This window comes from Lampetra planeri, chromosome 8, assembly GCF_965212315.1.
Source record: "Lampetra planeri chromosome 8, kcLamPlan1.2.h2, whole genome shotgun sequence".
Lineage (NCBI taxonomy): Eukaryota > Metazoa > Chordata > Hyperoartia > Petromyzontiformes > Petromyzontidae > Lampetra > Lampetra planeri.
Genome location: NC_136114.1, coordinates 8584632 through 8608403, shown reverse-complemented (window position 1 = coordinate 8608403; position 23772 = coordinate 8584632). Strand labels below are relative to the sequence as shown.

The following is a 23772-nucleotide window of genomic DNA, read 5'->3' as shown; positions in this document are numbered from 1 at the left end:
TTAAAAACAGAGCCAACAATATTTTGAATTCAAGATTAATGATCAGTTACTACTCATGATCGAAATAATGAATATTACCACAAGTTCCATTGGTGGCATTGCGCCAGTCAACGTTGTAGCCCAGTTGGGCACACTTTTCTGCTGCTGCTTGAATGCTGGCACAACCAGCCCGTGAGGAATTCACTAGGCACAGATCATACTCGCACGTGAACAGGAACTCTTGCAGGCTCACCACCTTCGAACAGTTTAAAAACATGCTGTAGAGTAAAAGGGGTGGTGGAAGAAACAGCCTTGAAAATCCATTTCCTGAAAAGCAATTCCCATGCAAGCTTGTACAAGGGATAGCGCGCAGAGGTTTGGGAAGACCTAATTAGGAGTCACGTGAACAATGGCTTGAATAATGAATGGCCCCTCATTAGAAGTTCCACTGGTAACAATTGATTTTTGAGCACATGCTGTGTGAAGAAAACAAGTGTACATGCATCATTACAACTAATCTGAATATTATGCAGCTGAATTGTAGGAGGGCTGCAAGCGTCGTGTTACCCACGATTTGGTTCTGAAGAAGACTTCAAAATGGACGTAGTGGAAAATAAGCAAGTTTGGGAAAAGGTACAGTCATGGATAAATTGGGGGGGGGGGGCACGGAGATATGCATAAGTCATTGAAAAGCATAACTATATAGGACATGCAGTGCATTTCAAATGACTTGGATCCATTACGTGCTGTTGATGGCGCCGCACACCGACATGTTCATTTTGCACGGAGGCGGCGTAGTCGAGGGTGTGCAGCTCTGGTTCTTGCTGGAGTTGAACATCGAGGGGCAGTGAGGCTTGGTAACATCAGGTATGACCCAGCTCGAAGCAGTGCTAGGGCAGCACGACGTAGGCTCTGCGGTGCCATTCCGCCAGGCACAATCATCGTTGGGGATGTTGTTGCAAATGCCTGGATGTAAAAGGCATAAACATTGTGCATGCATAATGATATTCTCCTCCTTAAGTTGCAGCTGACAACAGGACACGCATTGTTAATGTCTGTAGTGACTAAATGGTTATGTACTTAAATTACTAGTATTAGTTGAATTGATTAAAAAGGAGGCCAAGGCATCAGTCAGAGCTTTAAGGCACCCATATAAAGCATTATTTTACGTATACTTTCTGTAAATGTAAATAACTGGTTGTAGAAATTTAATGACGCATGCTATTTAACCTGTTCAAGTTTGGCATTCTATTATCTAAAACCAAGTTGAGGATGGGCGCAAGTTTACATTGTCATCTACTTTGGATGCAGATTAAAAACCAATCGATACCTTCCATTTGGCACGTAGTGGCAAAATGCACCTAGAGAAGAGGTAGCAAGTGTATAACAGATTTAGGAGATCCATGGCTTGGCATGACAACTTACCACATTGCCCTTGGGTGTTGTTTTTGAATAAATCATACGGCAAGTAGATGGAGAACATATCTCCAGTGAATGAGATGGTTGCATCTATGGCAGGGATGGTCACCTTCACCAGAATTCCACTGGAGGTAATGTCAATTCCATTCGAAGACAAGGGTGGCGTCACTAGTACGTTGTTGTAGTATACCTTCAGAGCAATTGCGTAATCATTATAGCAAACAGCTATTAGCAGCGTCAACTACATACAATTAAACAAGGATACATATGGACCTCGTACAAGCTTTAGAGTCAGGTGGGTATTAGTGATGCCAAACGGAGTTGTTTGCAAGCAATTCAAACACGTCAGACATGTGTTACAATTCATGCTCCCACACTTGGTTGTCAAAGTAAATGCAAGTGTCAATTGGTAAGCAGAAGAAACTGTACCGTGATGATGTTCTGCCTTCTCCCCAGAGTGGCTGGGATGCTCATGTTGACAGAGTTCCCATTGTAGTTGACAACGAGGCCCCTGACAAAAGAGGCTGGGTTTCCACGGTTGAATTGATAGTTGTCGAGAAGGATTGTAAGGTTATGTTGCTGAACCCTCTCCTCTACCAGGATGTAAGTGCAGTCCTCCAGGAAGGTGTACCGAACACCATCAAATGTGATGTAATGGGGGTCTCCCCATCCCTGGCATTTGCCTTTTTGCAATTCCAGACAGAAAAAAAAGCCCATTAAAAAGAAACGTCATGGTCAAATACACTACATGTCAGCATGGTTCTTTACCATTTGGAATGGATCCACGAGCACAAATGCTCATTGGAGGACTATCATGCGTGGTGAAAAGACTGCCTCACTTGGTGGTGGAAAAGAGATGTACTTTGGACAAAGGCAGCTATGGAACAACATTGGGCATGTTAGATTATAGCGCATATAAACAGGTGCAACGCTGGAGCAATGTTAGCACACTTTTCCTCAACCTTCAGTGTAAATAAGGTAGAGGTTAAATTAGCAGGGTGTGTGGTGGTGTCATCGCATGCATGTTTGGCAAATGTATAAGAAGGCCAAAAACTAAAGCAATTTTTGGTGGGGGGTTCTAGAAATGTAACTGCATCTAAAAAAAGATGCAACAGGATGCAGTTTAAAACGCCGTGCCAGATTGAACAAAAACAGGAGACCTAGCTAACAGGTTGCTGGTGGTGTTTAATCTAATAGAGCAGTGTGCATAAAGCAGCATATACTCACATTGGCATTGCCATGTGCAGCAACCATCGCTGTCAGAAACACTGCGTACAAAGACACAGTTGGGCTTTGTGGACTCGCTGCAAGTCTTCATAGTGTAGGTGACGTTGTTGTCGATACAAGTGGCATTCTTACAGTTGTTCACTTTCCAAGTCTCCATATGCTGGTGAAAGGATGCGATGTATAAATTAGGAGCAGCATTAAATAAAGGGTTCTGTAATGAAAGGTTATGTTGTGGGGAGGGGGAATCATTCCAAAAATATGCATTATAAAGTATGCAGTTGTACAAGTTGAATATTAGAAGCATGGTGCATTTTGAATGCCAGGCTCAGAAAACCCACTGTAACAGACTAAGGTATGTGAATGGATGAAAGTTAGTGTTTTTTTCAATACCATATTATCTCATCGGGAAATATTGTAGAAATGGGTCCCACATGCCACGTACCTAGTAGCATGTCTATTTTGTATGGCAGTGCTACAATCATTTTAAGGCAGCTTAAATTTGCATGCAAATAATAAAAATGGCAGTACAGAGGTGCAAGACTGATAATCGAGACCAATTGGCTTTTAAAAGGAGTCGGGAAATAAACTGGGTGGGGCAATTAAGTGTTCATCCATTAAAGTAAGCATCTACCCTATAAAGTGCGCCTACCATTAAAGTGTCCTAATACAGGTAGGAACAAATATGTGCCACACTGCCCACCACGGATTTTTTTGTCTGTCCAACTGTCGTGCATAAATATATATATATAATATAAACAGCTTTGATTGGTGGAGACCTACTGCCGAGTACGGAGAGGGGAGGTGCCGAAGGGAGGAGGAGCCCAAGGAAAGGGGGGGTCAGCGGAGGGCCCTAAGAGAGGGGGGGGGGTTAAGGGGAGGGGCCTAAGCTAGGGGCCGATAGTCAAGGGAGCTGGCTACCTGAAGTAAAGTTATCTTTTATACAGGTGAAGTATTGGAAATGACGGCAGGAAACTCCTTGACGGGTAACACTTATTTTATTAAATCTTCGCTTATCTCGATACAACGTGTAGTCTCTATTCTTCCGCGTACGGTCACCAGACACCGGTACAACTCGTAACCTCTATTCTTCTTATAACACACCGTACTGAACTCGTGTAGACCCTCTGCCTCTGGCTACACACACACACACCACTCGTCTCGTGTAGCCTCTTCTTGTGTAGACTCGTCTCGTGTAGACCTTACGCCTCTGGCTACACCCACATCACTCGTCTCGTGTAGACTCTAGGCCCCGGCTACACACTCGGCATGCTGACACTGCATGCTCACCCTACACTCCGCCTCTGGGTTACACAGAGTCGCGGTCCTCGCAGGACAGCGGGACTAGGTACCGCAGGGCCCTGGCTCTTCCTCCCGTCTTCAGTCTTCGCTGGTTACACTCTCCCCGTGCGCCTGTGCGCATCCCCTTATATAGTCGTTCCTCCCGGGAGACGGAGCGGATGCGGACCTCGATGCGAGCATCGCTTGTTGGTGAACCAATCACAACGCGTTATCTGTACGATCCTCTTTCCCCAACGCGTGTTTCCACTCACCAACCAATCACGCCGCGCTGCCACTCGATCACTCCCACACCAGCACGTCACCCAGCCAATCAACACCACACAACCCACGATCCCGCGCTGACCCCTGATCCCTCACCGTCAGCGCGCGTCACCCACACATCCAATCACAACGCGCTGGCACCTGATCGCTACCCCAGCGCGTATCACCACTACACAGGTAGGAACAGGTTCCACACTGCCCACCAGGGATTATTTGTCTCTCGTGCACGAATGTGCTGTCCAACCAAGTTCCTACCTGCCCACTCCGAAGGAACGTGTTTAATGCAACTGCAGAGATAAGCATGGTTTTATAAAAAGGAATCCCATTAATTTAAGCCATCCCAGTTAGATCATACAGAACCCGGTTACCTGCCGTGGAGGGACAAGGGAATAGCACCCACTCCCTGTGGTGAACGCAGTCGATGATGGGGACGTTGCTGTCGTTGAACATAGGACAGGAGGAAAGCCAGGTTAAGTGCCAGCTTGGGTTATTTTATAAAATTTGCATCAACTGGCCAGATATGTTTGGCCCTTTGCAGTGCATTAAGGCTAATTTTATACAAAGCATAATTTGAAACCCAAAAGGCAATACCCAGCCACGCGCATATGAAAGAACCATATGCTTGAAGGGGAACTTTTAGGATACGAAATGTGCCTGGATAAAAACCAGAACCGCTGAAATTAACTGCCATTTCATTTTACATGTATTATGGCATTAAAATGTATTCCACACAACTATTGTACAAAGAACATCTCGCAATGTACATAGCCAAGCGTGCCAAGTGTGGTGTTGCACTTGTTCAAATGGAGCAAAGCACCGATTAATGTGGGCCAGTCCACACGTTCTGCATGTGTTCATAGCTACCTTGCACATGGGACAAGTATTTTGGACCTCCACTTGAATAGGCAATGCATGCATTTTCATTGTCAAGTCCACCGAATTTTCCATGTTATACGTTACGTAAAAGCACCACTCATAAAACCTCAAATTAGTCCATTGCATATTCCTGTTCAAGGCAGCTGTGATCAAGGATCTTTTCATTGGGCTGGTTTTAGAGCAATGAACGGCCCTGTCAGTTAAATTGTTACCTGTGATGGTGGGAGTCGTGGACGGACACCTGGTGTAACTGCCAATCACGCCAGCATCGGTACATATGCCCGTGACGTTGCACAGCGAATCGAGATCGGTGTTGGTATAGACGATGTCACCTGGCTTGTATTGGTGCCCATTGTAGACACAGCAGACTACATGCAGGAGGACAAGCCATGGTATTATAACTTAAAAATCTAATTGATCAAGTAACGTTAGTGTGTTGTAATTAAGAGTTGCTTTTAACGATATGTGCATTTGTAACCACGTGATCATTTGTCGTACAAATGTATTGTCATCACCACATCGTGCAGTTTAATGATTGTATACCCTGGAAACCACATTGTTAATAAAACGTTATCACTAATAAATACTCACCATCGGCTGTAGCACAGTGAAGCTGTCCCATGGTACAGGTGCTGAAATAAATTAAATTGTTAAAGTTATTGTAAATAAATGAGCAAAGCAGTTGCAAGATAAGTTTGGGAGGCACTGGTAAGTAAAGGAAATGCATCTTTGGGAGGACATCGCTAGTAGTGCTGAAAGTAGATGGACAAGACTGGCAGTTGCAATGGAAGCGAGGGAATGAGGTCAAGACAGGTGGAGCAAAGGAATAAACGTGTGGCACGAGAGCTTTGGAGGTCATTGTTGGGAAGTAATGCAGCAGTATATAGATCATAGATGTAAATGACAAGCGGTCAGGCTTATCTTCAGGTCGAGTTGCACTGTACACAGCATGGTAAGAAGGGATGCTTACCATATCTGGCACGTGTCCCTGCTCACGAAAGTATCACCAGGAAGGACTATCGTGTCATTTAGCTCACAGCTGCAGTTCTCCCTCGACACGCAGTGCAAGGTGCGTTCATCCAAGTATGTAGCATTTGAACATTTAGGGTAGCAGCCTGTAATGCAAGACAACGTCATTTGATCAAGGTTGTATACGCTGGCGAAATGTACCATATTACCAGATGCCAAATAAGCTCTGCATTAGCACTATTTGTAATTAAAATCTACTAGCCCATCAACTGCAGAGACCAGCCGAGAGTATCAAGTTGCAATATCATGGCCATAACCGAATTTTACATAATAGTTCTCACTGCACGCAGCCGTCCATTAAAAACGAGGGTGGGGGGGGGGTAGGACCAAAAAGCATTTTCCCTGCCTACTATCTATATTTAAGTGTAGAGCGCTAACAGCTTCCTAATAAAATCGCAATCAAAAAATCCTAGACGGCTGTTGACGTGTCTGAAAACTCACGATACGCGGTTAGCCAAAAGTCGCTGTTTAAAAGCAGTAACTGATGACCGAGGTGGCGTGATTGTTTATGCTCGAGATCAGCAAGGCATTGTGGCAAGCACTCGCGTAAACGAGTGCTACTCCATGTATTTATTTTAGCATTGGTAGTCGTGAAAATTACAGGACAGTTTTGAACGAGGCAATCACATCTGTAGTAAGCGGCTTAAAAACATTTCCTTTCCCATGGAAACATATTGGAGGCAACCGATTTTTACCCAAGGTTGTACGCCAACTTGCTATTCTGGCCCAGGGACTAGTCCGGGCCTGAAGCTAATAAGTGGGTGGTAAAGTCAAGACCATGCACAATTAAATCAACAATGTTCAAGTCGAATCTATTTCATATAATGGAGGTGTAATGTCTAGAACTGGATGAGGTACCAAACAAAATTGGTTCGGTCAATTGAAAAGCCTGTGCATGTACCTTCAAGCCTTGGGAAGTCACCCAGGTTGATGCCTTCTGGATCACCACAAGTTTTGGTGTTGACAGTGCCACATGGATGGTAGTGCCAGGTGCATGTGTTGGGGTCATTATAGAAGTCACAGAAAATAGCTGGCAAAAAACCGAAGGGAAGAAATTCGGGGTGTCATGTTGGAGCTGAAGTAATAGACTTTAAGTTGGGTAAACCATTTCTAAAAAGTTTGGAATGCCCCATATGAATCTTTTAACGCGAAATGCGTTTCAAAATAGCATTGTTAGGTCAGAAGTTACTTCACTTTCCCAGAAGTGCATGAGGCAAGGGTGTTGGGGAGCATACACCAAGACCGTGCACAGTTTCAGGTATTCCAGTAAACCCTCATGAAGTTACTGGAGGCCAACCCCTTGAATATCCATGGGAGGTTCGCCATTAGAATACAGGGTCAACCCAAATATTTATGAAAGATCAGTCTATGGACTTTGGCTTGTTGTCTAGCAACTTTGTCCAAGCAGGAAAAACGCACCACATGGAGGCACATTTGAGTGACAAAATGGAGATTCTAGGTCGTGCATGTATTTTTCAGGCGTCACTCACGGCATAAGTCCGGGGTCCTCCAATGGATGCACAGGCCAACCTCATTGCATGCCTCTGCATAGGCAGCCACTACAGTGCAGAAGAGGTCACACTCCAAGCCAGTGTTACATGCACACGAGTCACGTACACAGGCCTCGTAGTATGGCATGTAGTCCACCTTCCGCACCCCCACAAGGGTGGCATGAAAGGCAGACATTAACGAGGTAAACATTTCACTTTGCAAGGTGCTTGTGTAAAAGGTCATCTAGTTTATATTAGCAAAAATTCAAGTCAACTTTAGGCGTACACAATTGCATTTATGGGGACAAAGGCTGCAGAGGAATACAACCAATGTTTCAAAGAATAAATTGGTATTAGGTATAATTCACTTCACCCTCCAAACTCAGAAATTGCACAAGTCAAGCAACCACGCCGCAATCAGCGAGTGGCAAATAAAGCGTACCTCTCCGTGGCATGATGCAAATACCCCACTGCTGAGGAGGCTGCACTGCTGTTCGGCAGACGCCTTACGATTAAAGTTTAGCACACAAGGAGGGACTTCCTCGACCATATTCGAGCACGTCTCGTCGGCCTTCCAGCTATTCCCAAACTGAAGCGCATTAGCCGACACAGAGTGGTCCCGCATGGTGAAGTCGTCAGACACATCTCCGTTGTACTTTCCACAAAGGCCACACAGCTCATCCTAGGAAGAGATCAATTTCGTCACATTAGACTACAGTGACAAAATCCCAGCAGACCCATGACAAGAATTTGTCAGTGTATGTGTTAGCAGCACATTCTTGGACACAACGTGCACAGCAACTAAGCTTCTTGTACGGACGTATAATAAGCCGGAGGTGCATGTGTAACTACTGTATTTGTATGCTCAAGTTACAAATGAGTGCATGTCTCAATTGCAAGAGAAAGGGCATCGTGAAGACCATCTTCCTAAAATGGAGGCATATACAGAAATGGAGAAAAGAGTTGGTAATTAAATAAATATTTATGGCTCACCTTCCTGTCTGGAGTGACCTTGATGAACAGGGTTGTCTTGCGGTCCCATACTAGTTTTATTCCATTTGAAGCATCGACAATTAGGTATAGCCCAACAGAATACACCCTAAATCTGTGTGTGCTGCTAATACTCCTGGTACTGGACCTGGGAGAGAATGAATAGGTCCCATCTGCCAATTTTATTTCTTGGTCCTGGGAATAGAAAACCACATTATAAATTTCAGAAGCAAGAATTAGGCAACTTTAATGCGATTTGAATTAAGAGTGCACAGGGCTTGCCTGCAGGAAGAATCTTATGGATTTGGAGCAAGTGGACAAGGTACTGCGGCATAGTACGTTCTTCATGGTGATTTGGAACGTTCCATTTTGTGGACTGGTGCTACAGTAGTCCTAAGAAACAAAAATTGATGTAAACATGTTAAATAAATATAAAAGATTTGTGGGTCTCATCATAAAGGGAGACTAAAGTTACATACCTGCGCCACTACGTATTCACAGGAGTATCCATTAAACAAGAAACTCTTTCCATCAAATGTGGTGTAATGGCCATTTCCAAATGTCTTGCAGACAGCTGCACAGTAGTTCTTGGTGCAGTTCCAGAAACCATTGGAACAGTTGCTGAAATGCAAATGGAACAAAGCATTATGTAGTATGAACAATCATTACTCACAAATGCCCACCCAAGTCAAAAGGGAGAAGCCTGCATTGTTCATTGGAGGTTTAGCATTTGGGAACTGGAGAATTCTACAGGATAGTTGCCATTATCTACCTCGGCCAAAGTTAATAACCTGGGCGAATTCATCCATTAGATTACCAAACAGGCTTGGCATGTACACAATAGCCAGGTGCCCATTTTTAGGCAGGCATTTTCCAAGATGCATTGTGGTTTTATGAGTAAAGGTTAAAAGGGTTGGAATTTCCAAGTGCACCAAGGAAAAACTGGTGCATTTAAATAAGGCTTGCACCATTACAAATATTCCAAACCTAAAGAATTATCTTGTTGTAGACTAGGCAACCAAACTTGGTCACTATTGGGTGAGGTATCCACAAAACTTATAAGGCAAAATGCTCATTCAACAACTTTAAAACCCGAGGTGAATTTGTCCTTAATACAGCTCATTTTGCCAAGAATGTCAAGCATGCAAACCATCTCGTGGCTTTTAGTCCCATTGTCAAACCCATGAATAATCTTACCATTGGTTGCAATCAACTTGGATCGAATCCCCAGGTGCATACGTAATGCCATTGTGCTGGCACGGGCAAAAACGAGGTAGGACACAGGTGCCATTGCGATTCCTCACAAGGTCCTTTGGACAAACGCAGCCTGGATAGCACCGTACGCCGAGCTGGACATGGGCATGCAAACAACAAAAATCGGGTTTGATATTCAGCACTTCAACTATACTAGCTTTTATACGAAAGTGAATTCTTGTTCAAGATATCGGTGGTCTTTCCATACCAGTCAAATGACACCACTACTAAGGTAGGTCCAAAATGGCCATGATTAAGAAAGTCCAGAAGGTTAGGTCACTACTGAATTTAATATTTGGGCACAAAAATGGCAGAGCTTATGCATTGCAAAATTCTGCAACCCAGTTGCTGGGCTATAATCTGCAGGGGAATGGTCACCTAATATATATGCCTCGAGATTGAAGGCTTAAAATGAATACCTGGGAACAAAGTGCCGACAACAGCACTGGGTAACTTGTGGCCAGGGGCCCCTCATGGCAACAACCCTTGGTGACAGCCTTTAAAATGTAGATTTGCGTGCCTCCCACAAAAGACTGCACCTTCTGTTCAGGTCTTCAGAATCAAGTCTTTGCAGGAGAGATGTTGCAGTGCCATACTAGCCAAAAAGCTGGCAAAGGTCTGAAGGTAGGTTTTTGCGCATGTGTAAAAAGTCTATTTAAATGGCCACTTAAAGATGAGGCACCTATTTGTATGGTTAAAAACACCTGCAGTAGTAACAAGGGCAGCCAAATTAAACCAACTGTTCTAATAAGCAGACTACTTCTAGGCCACAAATGAATAATTTGGGCACAGACTTACACATGGGGGTTGCTGCAACTCGCAGGTTCTCTCACAAGCCTTCCCATAAACACCATTCTGGCCGTTGATGCAGTCGGTATAAACCATTGGGGGATTACATTCTGTTGAGAAAAAGGAGAATTAAAACGCCATGCATTTGATCATGAAAAAGCAAATGGCAGCAAATCATGAGCCCATATTATTGTATTCTCACTCCATGAAAAAGGGGAGCAAAAACCAATTAACATGAAAGCGTTCGTATTTATAAAAAACGCAAGGTAATACAAAAGTCTATTTCAACAGCCAACAATTAACACTGGGGTTGTGGGAAACGCCCCTCAGGTTGAAAGCCTCAAAATGGCTTGAAGAGCCTTTGTTAATCTACAAATTATTGAAGGGCTGCAAAATGCTGCACACTTCTGGTAAGACTTACGATAGCCCATACCTGGGTAATCTTGGCAGCGCAGTACTCCATTCTTACAATAACTGAAATGGAGGAATGCTTAGGTTAAGCATATAAATTAACATTTGCATCAACGTCAAATTATAACCCACATAAAAATGGCAGCGACACATTCTCCAGCAAACAGTACAAGTGTATTGCCTGTGCCAATTCACATTGACGTATTGCAGGCCATAGCTAGGTTTGCTTGCAGGATGTTATGGCAATCTTAATGTACGCCCATGACAATTTGTAGACGATTCAGATTAATAATGTTCTTGGCATATGTATCTTAGGAATTAAATCCAGCCACCCAAAATCGGAGTTATGAACCCTGGAGGGCAAAGCTTAAAATGGCGTTTCCCCTTGAAGTGATGCCCAATAGTCACTAAAGGGGTGTGACAATAGAAAATGGAATATTCCACGGCACATCCAGAATATAAACAAATAGACTGCATTACAAGCAGGGCTGTTCGAGTAAAGGATAGTTACGTGGTACCGACACCAGTGCACCTCACACAGGAAGCATTTTAGACCTTAATTGTTTGCTAAATTTCTGAAATGTACAAATTGAACACCGCCTATTACGTACACAAGCTAATTTTCATGAAGGACATGGACGCAAGGTGAAAGCAACGTTACAAGCAATTGTATCAATTTAAAGATGTCTACCGAGAACATTTTTAAAGCCACAATGTACAGTACAAAAAGGTCAAGCTCTTTGACGATGGTAAATGTATGCGTTTTTGCATACATTTACATAAATGCATGGAGTTTTTGCCCAACTACATGAGCTGCGTCGTAGAGCAGCAAGGATAAAGAATCCAGAATTATAGAGTAGCGGTGTAACTTTCTCCAAATTGTACCAGCATGGGACTACAGGCAGTTGATAGTGCAAATATGATTCAGTACAGCAATTACTCTTAACGTGGAAGAAAACCACGTTAAACTAGGCATTACTGACCATTTACAGGACATTGCAGAGTCGCTGCCGAAAGGCCATTATACTTATGATGCATTTAGCTGCTATAACCATGTGACATCTTGGGAGAAGTCTGTACAAGTGCCTCAAGCCAAACCATTAAAAAACGCCTAATTGTGACGGTAGAAAAATGCTAATCTCTGGCAGCAGAATACTTGGGTCGTATACCATTGAAAAATACACTTTAAACTTGAGGCCCATTTTGAAAAGGTCTTGCTGGGATTCAACCAACCATTACGGGTCTGCCTTCCCATAAGATGCCACTCATTCCCATGCCATAGGCACTGCAGTCCTTCCAAATATTGGTTCAGATCTTTAAATCATTAAAATCAAACTGAAAGTGCATGCTTCATTTGGTGCAGGGCAAGAACATTATGGCCGTCGACAGTGGGACAATGGTTAAGCTTTGTACGTACCAAGAAAGACCATTTATGTAGACAAATGCACCTGGTTGAATCTTCTCGCCATTCAGGAAACAGGGACAGCTAGCCACAGAAATACATTTCCCTTGGTCGTCCGCATACAGCCCCCTAGGGCACTGGCAACCTTCCACAGGCACATCAGTCACGGTGCATGGCACATCTTGGTTGCTCAGAGAGCGGCATGTTCGTTTACAGCCATCACCGGCATAACTAAACAACTGGTTCTGTAGACATCCCACCAGTGAATCTGAAAGAAAAAAAAGTCAGTCATTCTATTAGCCGTTTAAACGTCAAATAAAAGCAGGCAAGTCATGATATTTTTTTTTTTATGTAAATTGGAGGAATTGCCAAATTCATAGCAGACTTGCCAATAAAAATATGGAATACAACTGGCCTGCCGATCGTTACCGACCTTAACAGGGAAGTGTAAAAACGCTATTGTTGGAACCCTTAGAATTGCCAGGATAACGCCAATTCAAAATGTGAATATATGCATTGCATTAGAATGGAGACTAAAGATTCAGGAACTGCATGGACTGGCTCAGAATGCGGCATCTCAAAATCAATGCAAAATCCTGGGTCTTACCAAAGTGTGCTCGTGGCAATATTAAGGCCTGATTGTTAGTGTATGTTCTGCTAGTCACCATAAAGTCAATTCAAGCATTTTCAAATAATTGGAGGTTACACCAAGCAGAATACTATTCATTTCAAATGAAATAGAAAATGGTGGGCAACTGCCCATGCAATTAGGTTGAGAGCTCGTCTATTGTAGAACCCTTCATCTACCCCCAACATTCCAGACTTTTTTAATTGGAAGCAATATTCTTTGACCCCCCAAATGGTAGTTTTGAGTACAGCATTACCAGTGGCTTCCCTCCATCCACGCAGCACACGGCCTTTGGATGCACAGGCACGGGCGTAGGCAAACTGAGTCTCAGTCACACAATCGTGGCCTGCTGGGCAGCTGCACGCATCTGATATGCACCTCTGACCACACGGTAAAGGACATAAAGCTGCAATCATGCAATTACTGTACTTGCCCATGCTATTGCAGAGAGAAGGGGGCCTTCCAGAAGCAGTAGAGCCCCTTTCTCAGGCAGTGAGTCAGTCCAATTTCTCCAATGGCCAGACATGCAAGGCGAGACTATTCCTCAATGAATTGAACCCATTGTACTAATTTATGAAATAGGTGGACAAGAGGATTTGAAAAATTTACCCATTACAAATCGCCACGGTATGGAGATGAAATTATGGATCTTTAGAGCCAGGACCACTATGTGTATTTTGAGACATTAACCTGAAGATGAAGCTTGCCAGAAACTTCTGGATTGCCACCATTTAAAGCAAAGGTATGTATTAGTTTCAAATAATAAGCGCATGCAATTTTTTTAAAATGAAGGTCATTTAAAAAAAGAGTATTACCTTGTAGTATCTGTAGGGGTCTAGCAGGTCATGGCACTCGGCAAAGATTCCAGGTGCTCGTAAAAAGGAACATTTGTGCTCGGCGCTTTCCGCTGGTGAAATAAAATGTGCAAAGGCTTGATTTCCTTAAAATTAAGGATGGTTACTATAGGTGGTACACAAAGCAAACACTGAAACCATTTGTCTATATATATATATATATTTTTTTTTTTACATAAAGGTTTAGGAAAATTAAGGCAGATTTTGGAACTCTGCAATTAACCATTTGAGAAACCGATGGACATCCGGGTAAAAAATGGTGCATCATGCAAATGCCTATTTGCCCTGGGTTTGTATCCAAGCCTTGGGGGGGGGGGGGGGGGGGGGGGGGGGGGGGGTCTAAGTTTGGCCAGTTCATTTTAAAGCCAAAAACGCCCAATTCTAAGGCACCATTATTATACCAAGGTTATGCACATTACATCTTCAATAATACGTGGTCCTCCTATTAATGAACGCTAGAGTATTTCTTTCACAGCCATACAAAACAGGAAGGAATTGAAAAGCGTGAACTACCTATGGCCATGTTGAGTAGGCATGGATCTTGAACCATTGTATCAATGTCCTCACAATCGGAGCTTGCCTTCCAGGAATTGGCAAACACAACAGCTGTGCCTTCCACCAGCCCCTGGCTGGACATGAAGTCATCCGTAGCAACTCCATTGAAGTTTCCACACAGCCCTGTTACACATTTGGTGCAGATGGTAGGTCAGATAATTAAAACATGGTAAGTTTTATCCAGGTGTAATTTATGTTAATATTGTTTCAAGAAGCATTCTTACATTTGTGAAAGACATGCACAAGATTACCTTTTGTCTGGCCCCTAAATGCTTCAGGCAGTGTGATATACACTTGCATGCTGGGAGAGATCTGCACCTGCATTTTCAGGCCAAATGACGTGAACACTTGTAGGAACATTGAAGAAGTCTTATAAATGGTGATTTTGCCTGCAACATTGGAATAAACATTAGCACAACATTACAAATTTCCAAAGAGCCAAAAAGATGCAAAGAACCATAGTTCACTGGTATAGCCTTTTCATTTACCGGACTCGTGAGGCAGCGGGACAATCATTTTAGAGGACAGGATGTCACCATTGCTTTTGAATTCATAAGATATCTGGTAATGAAAAAACAACATTAGTTTCATAGTCATAGGAGGTGAAAATGCAGTTGCCGTCTGGTTGATAGTCCATGCCGTATTAAGGGCATGCAACCAAAACGTGAAAGCACGTAGACGACCATTTAAAAAAAAAGCTATCGATTGTTTGAATTCGCCATTATGGAGAACCATGAGAAGATTTAAACCATAAACAGTTCAAATTTGATTTTAAATAGTAGGTGCCATTAGCAAGCCTTTGTTGAAGTCTTTCAACCAGACCAGCAGGTGGCCACTGCAAGCTATTGGCATTCCTGCATGCCTTAAACGTCCTGTTATTTAGGCAACACGAATACTTTTAAACGGTGTAGCATGTTGTACATACCGATTGAGACGTCAGAGTTATGCTCTTTAAGCAAGCTCTTTCAACTGGAAATGATGAACATGGTCGGAGTAGAACTTCAATTACCCAATCAGCGCTCTGGCAAGGCAAATGTGCAAGTGCTTGCATCACTGCAAAATGGTCACTATGGACAGGCATGTCATTAAGAATTAGCAGCATATTTTGGCCTATGGCAAGAACACAATTCAAAGCTCATATTACAAAGGATTTAGGAAGCTGCTGGAAATTTCACAAGCTGAATTAGGTCGGCTTGTTATAACAATATTCTTGATCACCAAGGTGAGGGAGGCGTGTGAGCATACGAAGGAAGATTTAGGCGAAACAACCGTTGTGAGAAGTCTTAGCTATACTATTTATAAGCAAAAGGGGCACATAACAGACCATTTAACGAATTTAAAAGTTCCCATGTGCAAGATGGAGGACTTGGCATGCTCGTTACTGGAGGAAGTCAATTATTTTCCCACAACTCAATGTTGGATATATATGTTTTTATCCAACACTAAACTTGCACAAATGTATTATTTTAGTAGACACTGCAGTCGCATAAAATATCTAGGACCTTAACAAATGCCAAACAATTCAAGTTTTACTTGGTGGAAACTTTACAATTTCAGATTAGATAAGCAACAACTTTTCCACAGCAACTGCCTAGGAAGTCAATTTAGGCTGGTGCAAACTGAAGGCGTTTATTTTGAATGAGCACGTGGAATTGTTATTTTAGAAAAGGATTGTTCTTGCCAACCCTTGTGCAAATGCTCGACAGCAAGAATTCGTGCAACAAACAACAGTACCATGGAAAGGTAGTAATAGCAGTTTCCATTGAAGCTGAAAGACTTGTGGTCAAACGTGATGAAGTTGGAGCCACCCTCCAGGGAGCAACCATCAGCACATGGCACGGCATTGCAGCTCCATTGACCAGCCTTGCACACACTGCAATAAGAATTGACATGAGTTTTGTTTAAACAAAGTGTTGGCATAGTGTATTCCATCTCATTAGGTTTACAAAACGCTAGACTAATTAAGATACTGAACGTTTTCCCTGTCAGCAAGTGCTTGGTTTAAAAACTAGGTGTAGTATACCACACAAAAGGCACGAAAAAGGATGTTAAAAACGCACCAGCTTCGACAACCCTGTTGAGAAATGGCACCAGGGCTGTACGCGTCTCCATTCAGAGTGCAGTTGCACTCGCTCAGCAACACGCAGGTAGTCCCATTGCTCACGTTTAGCACAGAGCCTGCAAAATAAGGAGAGGTTTAAAGCGTTTGTAACATGTCACCATTAGGACACCAAACAGTGAATTAAGACGCTAAAAGAATAAGCAGTCCATGGAGACATGGGAAGATTTTAGGTTGCAGTTGAGCAGCTAAGAATTAACCCGTAAAAACAAAGTTTTTTCAGTATAAATCCTATATGTGTGGCGGCTAGAGTCCTCTCGTCCTCTGGCTTGAGATGTCTGCCACCTATGGGTCAGATGATTGCCTGCCACCATTAAGCAATTGGTAATTAAATATGAAATAAATTTCCTAAAAAGTGTAAAGTTACGGAAACATTTTTTCACGAAAATAAATTGTGACGCACAACGAGTCTGTGCAAAATGTCAGCTCGATTGGATCACGGGAAGTTGGTTAAAAAACGACTGAAAGATTTGCACGGTCGTAAGCGCGCAAGCAAAATTAATAAAGGATTTAAAAAGGATCCATATCCGACCAGGGAAGGCGCTCACCGTCTTGTTGCAAACCAGGTGGCAAGGGAATTTAATAAAAGGGTGTGGTTAAAGATCAGACTTTTGATTTTACATGGTTGAACAGAAAAGTGTTGACATTTGGAAAAACTAAAAGTTAAGCCATTTGTATGCAACCAAAAACAAACCACTATTCATGGATACATCCTTATAAATAAAGTTAAACAGCAATTAAAGTATAACACCATACAGAAAGGAGATGTTCGTTTTATCAGCTCTTTAACATAAAACGAATATTAGAAAAGTTTTGCTACCAGCAAGCATTTGAAACAGTATAGCAAATGGAGAAAGATGCCAATGTCTACCATAACCCAACCACATGCGGTTCACTGTAAAAAAAATATCGAATCATAATTTTAATATTGCAGGCTCATGGCTCACCAGGTGGACAAAAACAGCCAGGTACACAACCCTGGCACATGGGCTGGAAGGGGTTGGCACAGGTCTGTGGGCAGGTGGAGCCACACTCCTCGTATACAAGGTCACCAGGACAATCCTGGGGAGCTTTGGGCACAAAAGACAAGGCAGTGTGCATTAGTCATAAGCAGCAGATGGCATGTCAAAACCAGAATGCTATACAGGTTTTACAGGATTCATGTCAAGGTTCGCACTTGCAGCATTACATTTGAATAGGCCAAAGTTGAGACATGATACATATAACATGACGTATTTGTATTCAAAAGGAGGTTAAATATGCTCATGACTTAGCGTGGGGGGTGAATAATACTAATACATCATTTGCATTTCTCACTGGTTATTTATCTGAAGGCACTATAGACTCCCCCCACCCCCCCCCCCCCCCCCCAGGAACGTTTACGTACCACAGAGGTTCGACGTGCGCCAGGAGGCCAAAGTGGCACCTCCGATGATACACTCGAGTGAGAAGGCGGTGAGCGAGGGGCAGCCACACATGGTTTGGTTTTCGCAATGACACTGCTCGTGCATGCACATAGCCACGAAGCCAGATGCAGGCACATCACATGGACCCATGCGCTGTATTGCCAAACTGCAGGTGCGCCCCATCTTTGGGAGGCAAAGGGAAGATCAAAGGGAGTACTCTAAATAATCTTCCATTCAAAACGGTCCATAGGACAAAAAGTTAAAGCAAAACCTTGTTTGAAAAGATTGTTGCATTACAAAGTACAATAGGTTCACCCAATTTCCATGCTGTATGATTAAAAGCCACCAATATGTAATTTCTCCCAATTTGGGGGGGGTCAGGGTAAGCTTGCCGACTTACCCAAGGTTCGGAACACACTGGGCCACTCTTCATCTCACACTCCTGATTCAGTCTCTGTGGGTACGTGTATGCCAGCAAGTCCATATTCTCTGCACACAGAAGCATTGCATTTGCACTGTAAACCTTCAGTATACATTAGCCATGCAGTGGATTAACCACAGCCGACAGCTACTTCCAGGTGCAAGTTCAGTGTTCAAACATGAAAGGGCCATTATGTGCAGTAGATATGAAATTGGATATTTGAATATTACCATAATTAGCACTCAGCTCTTTTTGACCATCAAAGTTTCCGCAAAGTCCACACATGCCATCACGAGCACCTCTGCCAACCACCACCTAAGGCACATGGTCGGTCAGTTCACAACAGAAATGGAGCAAAAGATCGTGAAAACGAATGCCAGGGGTGCCACTTAAAAAAGGCGTTTCAGAACAGTCACAAAACCACCACATACCAACAAGACGTCTTGGGCCCAGATAATCTTTATACCAGGATTGCGTAGGGTGATCTTGAGTCCCATCCCAAACCGAGTGATGTGTAGCCGAGTGTTGCTGTATGGCACCACCACACTGGCAAAGTATAACACCGATATGGAAAAATTTTAAAACTCAAGTACATGTGTATGGCGCTGCATGGTTCGAATTCCTCTAATCAGGAAAATATACATGCAAGCACAAACATTACAAAAATGGAGTTAAAAAGGAACAAAGTTACAGGATAGTTACAAGACTAAAAGATCGCACGATGTTTTATGCAGGACAATTACACCAAAATGCATACTTTGCTGTTGGCAGCCTGAGCCCAGCAACCTTAAGTCTGTATCATTCAAGGTTTCAACTTCCCCTCCTCACCTTTGTTGTCCAAGCGATAAGATTCCATCAGATATCTTTACCACATCAGATTCGGTTTGGATCAAAATGCTAAGGTAGGCCCCATTGACGCGCGTTACCACGACGTTGAACTCCTGGAATGGTGACCGGCAATCCCGGGCAAACGTATAAGAGCAGTTGGATTTCAGTTGAAAGAAGGAGCCATCAAAGGTCTTCACAAAGCCATCACCCCACGTGCTGCACACACCCACTGAAACCAGACATGCGTGGTATGGTACAGCAAATCTGAAAGTTTTTTAAAATTCCAATCAGATCCCAATTTAGCCATAGCTTTCCCTTCACTTTTGTAGCGAAAATTACCGAATTGGGCAAAATTGTCATTGGTTGAGACTGCCCTGCACGAGTCAATCCTGTCAATAAATTATTCATTTTCTGAAACGATCACTTATTCGTTAGTCGGGATAGGGATGAAAAGGCAAGACCGATTAAGAGATGGCCACCCTTAACCTTGTCACCATGTTGTACATCAAACGTTGTTACAGGTTATTCTAGGCCAGGGGTCGGCAACCTACGGCTCCGGAGCCACATGCGGCTCTTTACGGGCTGCTTCTTGACGATATGTACGTATGTACAGTATATGTACATAGATGCATTGCGGCTCTTGAAATACTGAATTTTGTACCGAATTGGAAAGAAACGACTCTTCTTGTTATTTTGGTTGCCGACCCCTGTTCTAGGCAATGGGCTAGTTCAATGTGGTTATTTCAAATTAATTGTTAAACCTTAAAAAGGATTTGACAAAAAAAATCAGAATATTAAATAAAGCAACGTACGACTAGGTGCATGTCGAGGACATCAATAAAATGAAACAGCAAGTTATAAAAACAATTGTTACATGGCTTTGATGCATTTAGGAAGAGTTGGGATGGTTGTGGCATCTAGGACAGCAGGCAGGGTAGCAATAGGTGCCACCCCAATGAAGAAAAGAGCAGCAAAGAGATAGTAGCCAGCTGAATGGAAAATTTGAGGTTGGTGTCAAGTGCACAACAGGATCTAGTAAATGCAGATAAGGTTTGGCAGCAGCAGCAGCTTTGGCGAGCAGCATCTTGAAACTTGGTCAATTCGTGCAAACAAATCTTGGCATTGCATGTAATGTGCAAGACTCACCACTAGGAAGCATAGGGTCAGGGGGCTTTGAAGTGATCACGAGCGCTACTGGGTTACACAAATAAAAGTACTTTAGAATTACACTATAAAAAATGGAATCCACAAAGAGATAATTTTCAGCCATGTGAAACTAAGACAATTATTCTTTCACTGTAGCAATGCAGTGAGACTTAAAAGTACAAATAAAAAAACGCAGATCCACAAGAGTGTGTTAGAGCACACACACGCGTCAAATCCACCACCACCCGACAGCCAATTAGTAAGGTTTGCCACGTGAACAGAACACGGCAATGTTACTAGTACAGCACTGTTGGAGCGCAAAATGACAACATTCACAGAGTACGACGTGTCGCCAGTAATTACAACTAGCATCAGGCAACAGCCAGATTTGTGGAAACATCTAATGTTGACGGTCACGTGCCAAGAGGTGGGGGGATTAAGGCATGCATATACAGTACAATGGCCATCCATATGGTACAACTCATTGTTCTTGTACCTCCTATCGTTTGCGTGCAACAATAGCAGTACCTGTTATTGTCGGTGTATAGGCAATTCCCATTAAGTTATGGCGACCTGTATTTTAGGCATGCATTTAAACCATTCAGGATTCGCTTCCAAGCAGCACCAATCCTGTAGCTAGCCAAACGGTGAAACAATGTATCTTAATTTAGATATATTCTCTAATTAGTCTTGGCGAGTTAAATAGTTTCAGAACTTTAACATTAGCAAAATCAATTGAGTGTCTTTTTTGGCACGCGTGTTCCACCACTGCCAACAGTTGTATTTGGGAGTATTTAAACATTACTGGTGTTATTTTAGTCGCGTGCCGATCATTCGTCCTGTGTGCCCAACATAGAATTTGCCACAAGTGCAGCAATGCGGTATACACCTTCTGTAATAAATCTTTAGTACCAAATTAGTTTGTATTTTATGTACAGTGCCATATAGGCTAGTTTCAGTTACTTCCGCAATGTATGGTATCAAGAGTTTTAGTTACTTGGTCAGTTTCAACTCTCGTGTTATTGGATTTTGGCATTCAGTGCATCATTGTAACTGTTCAATTAGTGCCGTTTTAAAAATTGATTGAATTTAAACTTATCAGACCATCACCATCTTTATTAGCCCAGTGTAGGAGCGTCTTGAGGGCATTTCTGTGCGGGGTTATGGCGAGCCTCTCATAGGCATCAATGTGCATTCTTTCAGTAAGCTGTCTATTTTACGATTTCGGCCGCACCAGAGCATTTACGCGATCAAACCAAATAAATAAAACCTATTTCAATGGATAATATTGGTTACAAATGCCTACATATAAAAGACGACTTGTGAATATGGTAACATATCAATTATGCGCCATGAAACACCCACCAACTATGAGCCCAATGTACAAGTCTACATTAAACACAAATCCGAGTACAACATTAAAAAAAAATGTGCAGAGAACACTGCAATGGCAAGCATTACAAAATGATGTTGGCCATAGATCCAACTCCGTTGCGTGGCTCGTATTACCCAAACTTATGCTTTACATTGTATCATAGGTGCAGCAATCCTTTTCAGCATTCGGCTATTGGAGGAAGTTCTTCCCAAACTCTGCATGTTGCTTGGCAATTTCAAAAACCAAAACACGTGTTGGTCAAGGCAAAGAGCACAGTACAAAAACAGAACTAGGGATTTGGCTGCAATCTATTGCCCACCTACCACGATCTATATAGTACAATAACTATTAGGAATGAATGAGAAGTACGTTATATAAAAAAAAAACTGCTATAGGTTATGGCTTTTCAAAATACATGAAATAAAACTACTTGCATTAGTTTTAAAATAATAACTTTACCACATTTTAGGTTCCATAGCTGGTAGTCTCTTTTGCAACTCCGTACATAAAAAAACTTAATAAATGTTGAAAAAGCGGCATTGCAACTTAAACACTTATTTACATAAACTACTACACTTTCGCTTACCTGCGCAAAACAGGCCACACAGCCCTGACCAAACAGCCTTCATCGTATCCACAATTCAGGGGACGGGATACGATGTCCACGCTTATGCCATACCTATTTATATTAAAGGCTTGCGTGCTGATTGCCAATTACCAATTAGACCAGTGCCTGGGAGTGAAATTACCTTGCGCCTTATCAATAACATTTATAATACAATTGTCCATTGGCTTGCACGTTTTTCGCATGCCCTACTGTCATGTAAATTAGTCTCGTTTACATTCATTCATGGAGGAGTGGTAGTGGGTACACTATACAGTAAACATGGAACGTTGGGCTAAAGTTCAATCAATATTGGCCCAATGGATCCCACCACTTGCCAATGTTGCATTTTTACTGGGTAATTGTGAGCCGTGTTAACGATGCACCCCATCCTCGGCGATTTTGTTTAGAATTTTAGGACCGCGATTCGAATGACGAATTTACTTTTTGTTTCTCTTTATTTTTGCGTTTCGTTTGTATCGTGTCTCGTTTATGAAGATGTGACGTTTGTAAGGTTTTGGTCATTACATTGGCCCGGGTGCATACATATTATCAAATCAATTGAACTAAATACGTTGCAGACATTGAAAAAGGTCCATTATAATAGACGGTTCTCCCACGTTATCTGGCGATACAAGAATCAATATTAATCAATGAACTGAGATGCATATCTAAACCTGCACTCGTTTTTTTTTCATATCGTTAGCGTAACTTCCCGCAGAAAGACAGTTTCTTTCACCAGGCTGTCAGGAGACTCAACTCCCTCCCTGCTCTACCATCACTCCCCCCCTCTGCCCACCCTCCCCCCTTTGCCCCCTGACCCCAACCCCCACACACACATTCACTCGTACATCCTGATCTCTGGACTGCACATTGCACTACATCGCACTACCACACCGGTTTAAATATCTTATTTCTTTAAATACTTTATTTAAATAATATTTTACATTTTATAATTCTTGACTGTTGTTTATTTTAAGTCTATTACATTTTTGATTATTTATCTTGTGTTGATCGCCGATTGTTTATTGTTTATTTATGTCTGTTAATTGTGATTCATTTTTTAATTGCTTGGTTGCACCGTGGGACCAAGAGAGAGGACTGTAATTTCATCTGTGTTGTATGTTATGCATGTAACACACTTGACAATAAAGTGACTTTTGACTTTGACTTTTTTTTTGAGAATGTCGGCACTTCATTTCAATAATTGGCTCTGCGCAGCTAAACTTAATTCCAAATACATTGTCTGCATTTCTTGCAGCTGACAGGACAGGTATTTAAAAAAAACCCGCATCGGTTACATTTAGCTCGTACCGACGTACGGGTAGAGTACTTATGATGGCACTCAATCATTGTAAAGGTGTCCAATGTGAGTCCATGGTGATAATATCGCATTGTGCTGATGACAAT

At 42.6% G+C, this 23772-nt stretch overlaps 1 protein-coding gene across 2 annotated transcripts in view; it reads right to left on the bottom strand.

The window, feature by feature from the left end:
- LOC144720275 (mucin-5B-like) overlaps positions 1-22471 on the bottom strand; it is a 28232-nt gene extending 5761 nt beyond the window's left edge. The window contains exons 1-35 of one of the 2 annotated variants that reach the window (XM_078596896.1): positions 22345-22471; positions 20384-20428; positions 19238-19466; positions 18841-18955; positions 18640-18724; positions 18389-18477; positions 17970-18171; positions 17530-17652; positions 16524-16641; positions 16198-16336; positions 15389-15484; positions 14952-15024; positions 14715-14852; positions 14422-14586; positions 13870-13961; positions 13311-13434; positions 12442-12694; positions 11047-11087; positions 10623-10723; positions 9768-9919; positions 9050-9191; positions 8853-8963; positions 8574-8765; positions 8023-8262; positions 7581-7737; positions 6992-7120; positions 6032-6176; positions 5653-5693; positions 5274-5429; positions 4554-4621; positions 2626-2785; positions 1828-2081; positions 1405-1588; positions 723-945; positions 79-257 (exon numbers count right to left, since the gene is read on the bottom strand). In XM_078596896.1, the coding sequence (XP_078453022.1) occupies positions 79-257; positions 723-945; positions 1405-1588; positions 1828-2081; positions 2626-2785; positions 4554-4621; positions 5274-5429; positions 5653-5693; positions 6032-6176; positions 6992-7120; positions 7581-7737; positions 8023-8262; positions 8574-8765; positions 8853-8963; positions 9050-9191; positions 9768-9919; positions 10623-10723; positions 11047-11087; positions 12442-12694; positions 13311-13434; positions 13870-13961; positions 14422-14586; positions 14715-14852; positions 14952-15024; positions 15389-15484; positions 16198-16336; positions 16524-16641; positions 17530-17652; positions 17970-18171; positions 18389-18477; positions 18640-18724; positions 18841-18955; positions 19238-19466; positions 20384-20428; positions 22345-22387 (4804 nt within the window). In that variant the 5' untranslated portion in view covers positions 22388-22471. Of the gene's footprint in view, positions 1-78; positions 258-722; positions 946-1404; positions 1589-1827; positions 2082-2625; positions 2786-4553; positions 4622-5273; positions 5430-5652; positions 5694-6031; positions 6177-6991; positions 7121-7580; positions 7738-8022; positions 8263-8573; positions 8766-8852; positions 8964-9049; positions 9192-9767; positions 9920-10622; positions 10724-11046; positions 11088-12441; positions 12695-13310; positions 13435-13869; positions 13962-14421; positions 14587-14714; positions 14853-14951; positions 15025-15388; positions 15485-16197; positions 16337-16523; positions 16642-17529; positions 17653-17969; positions 18172-18388; positions 18478-18639; positions 18725-18840; positions 18956-19237; positions 19467-20383; positions 20432-22344 lie in introns of both variants that reach the window. The other variant, XM_078596895.1, reaches the window with a different exon arrangement.
- Positions 22472-23772: the final 1301 nt, after the last annotated feature.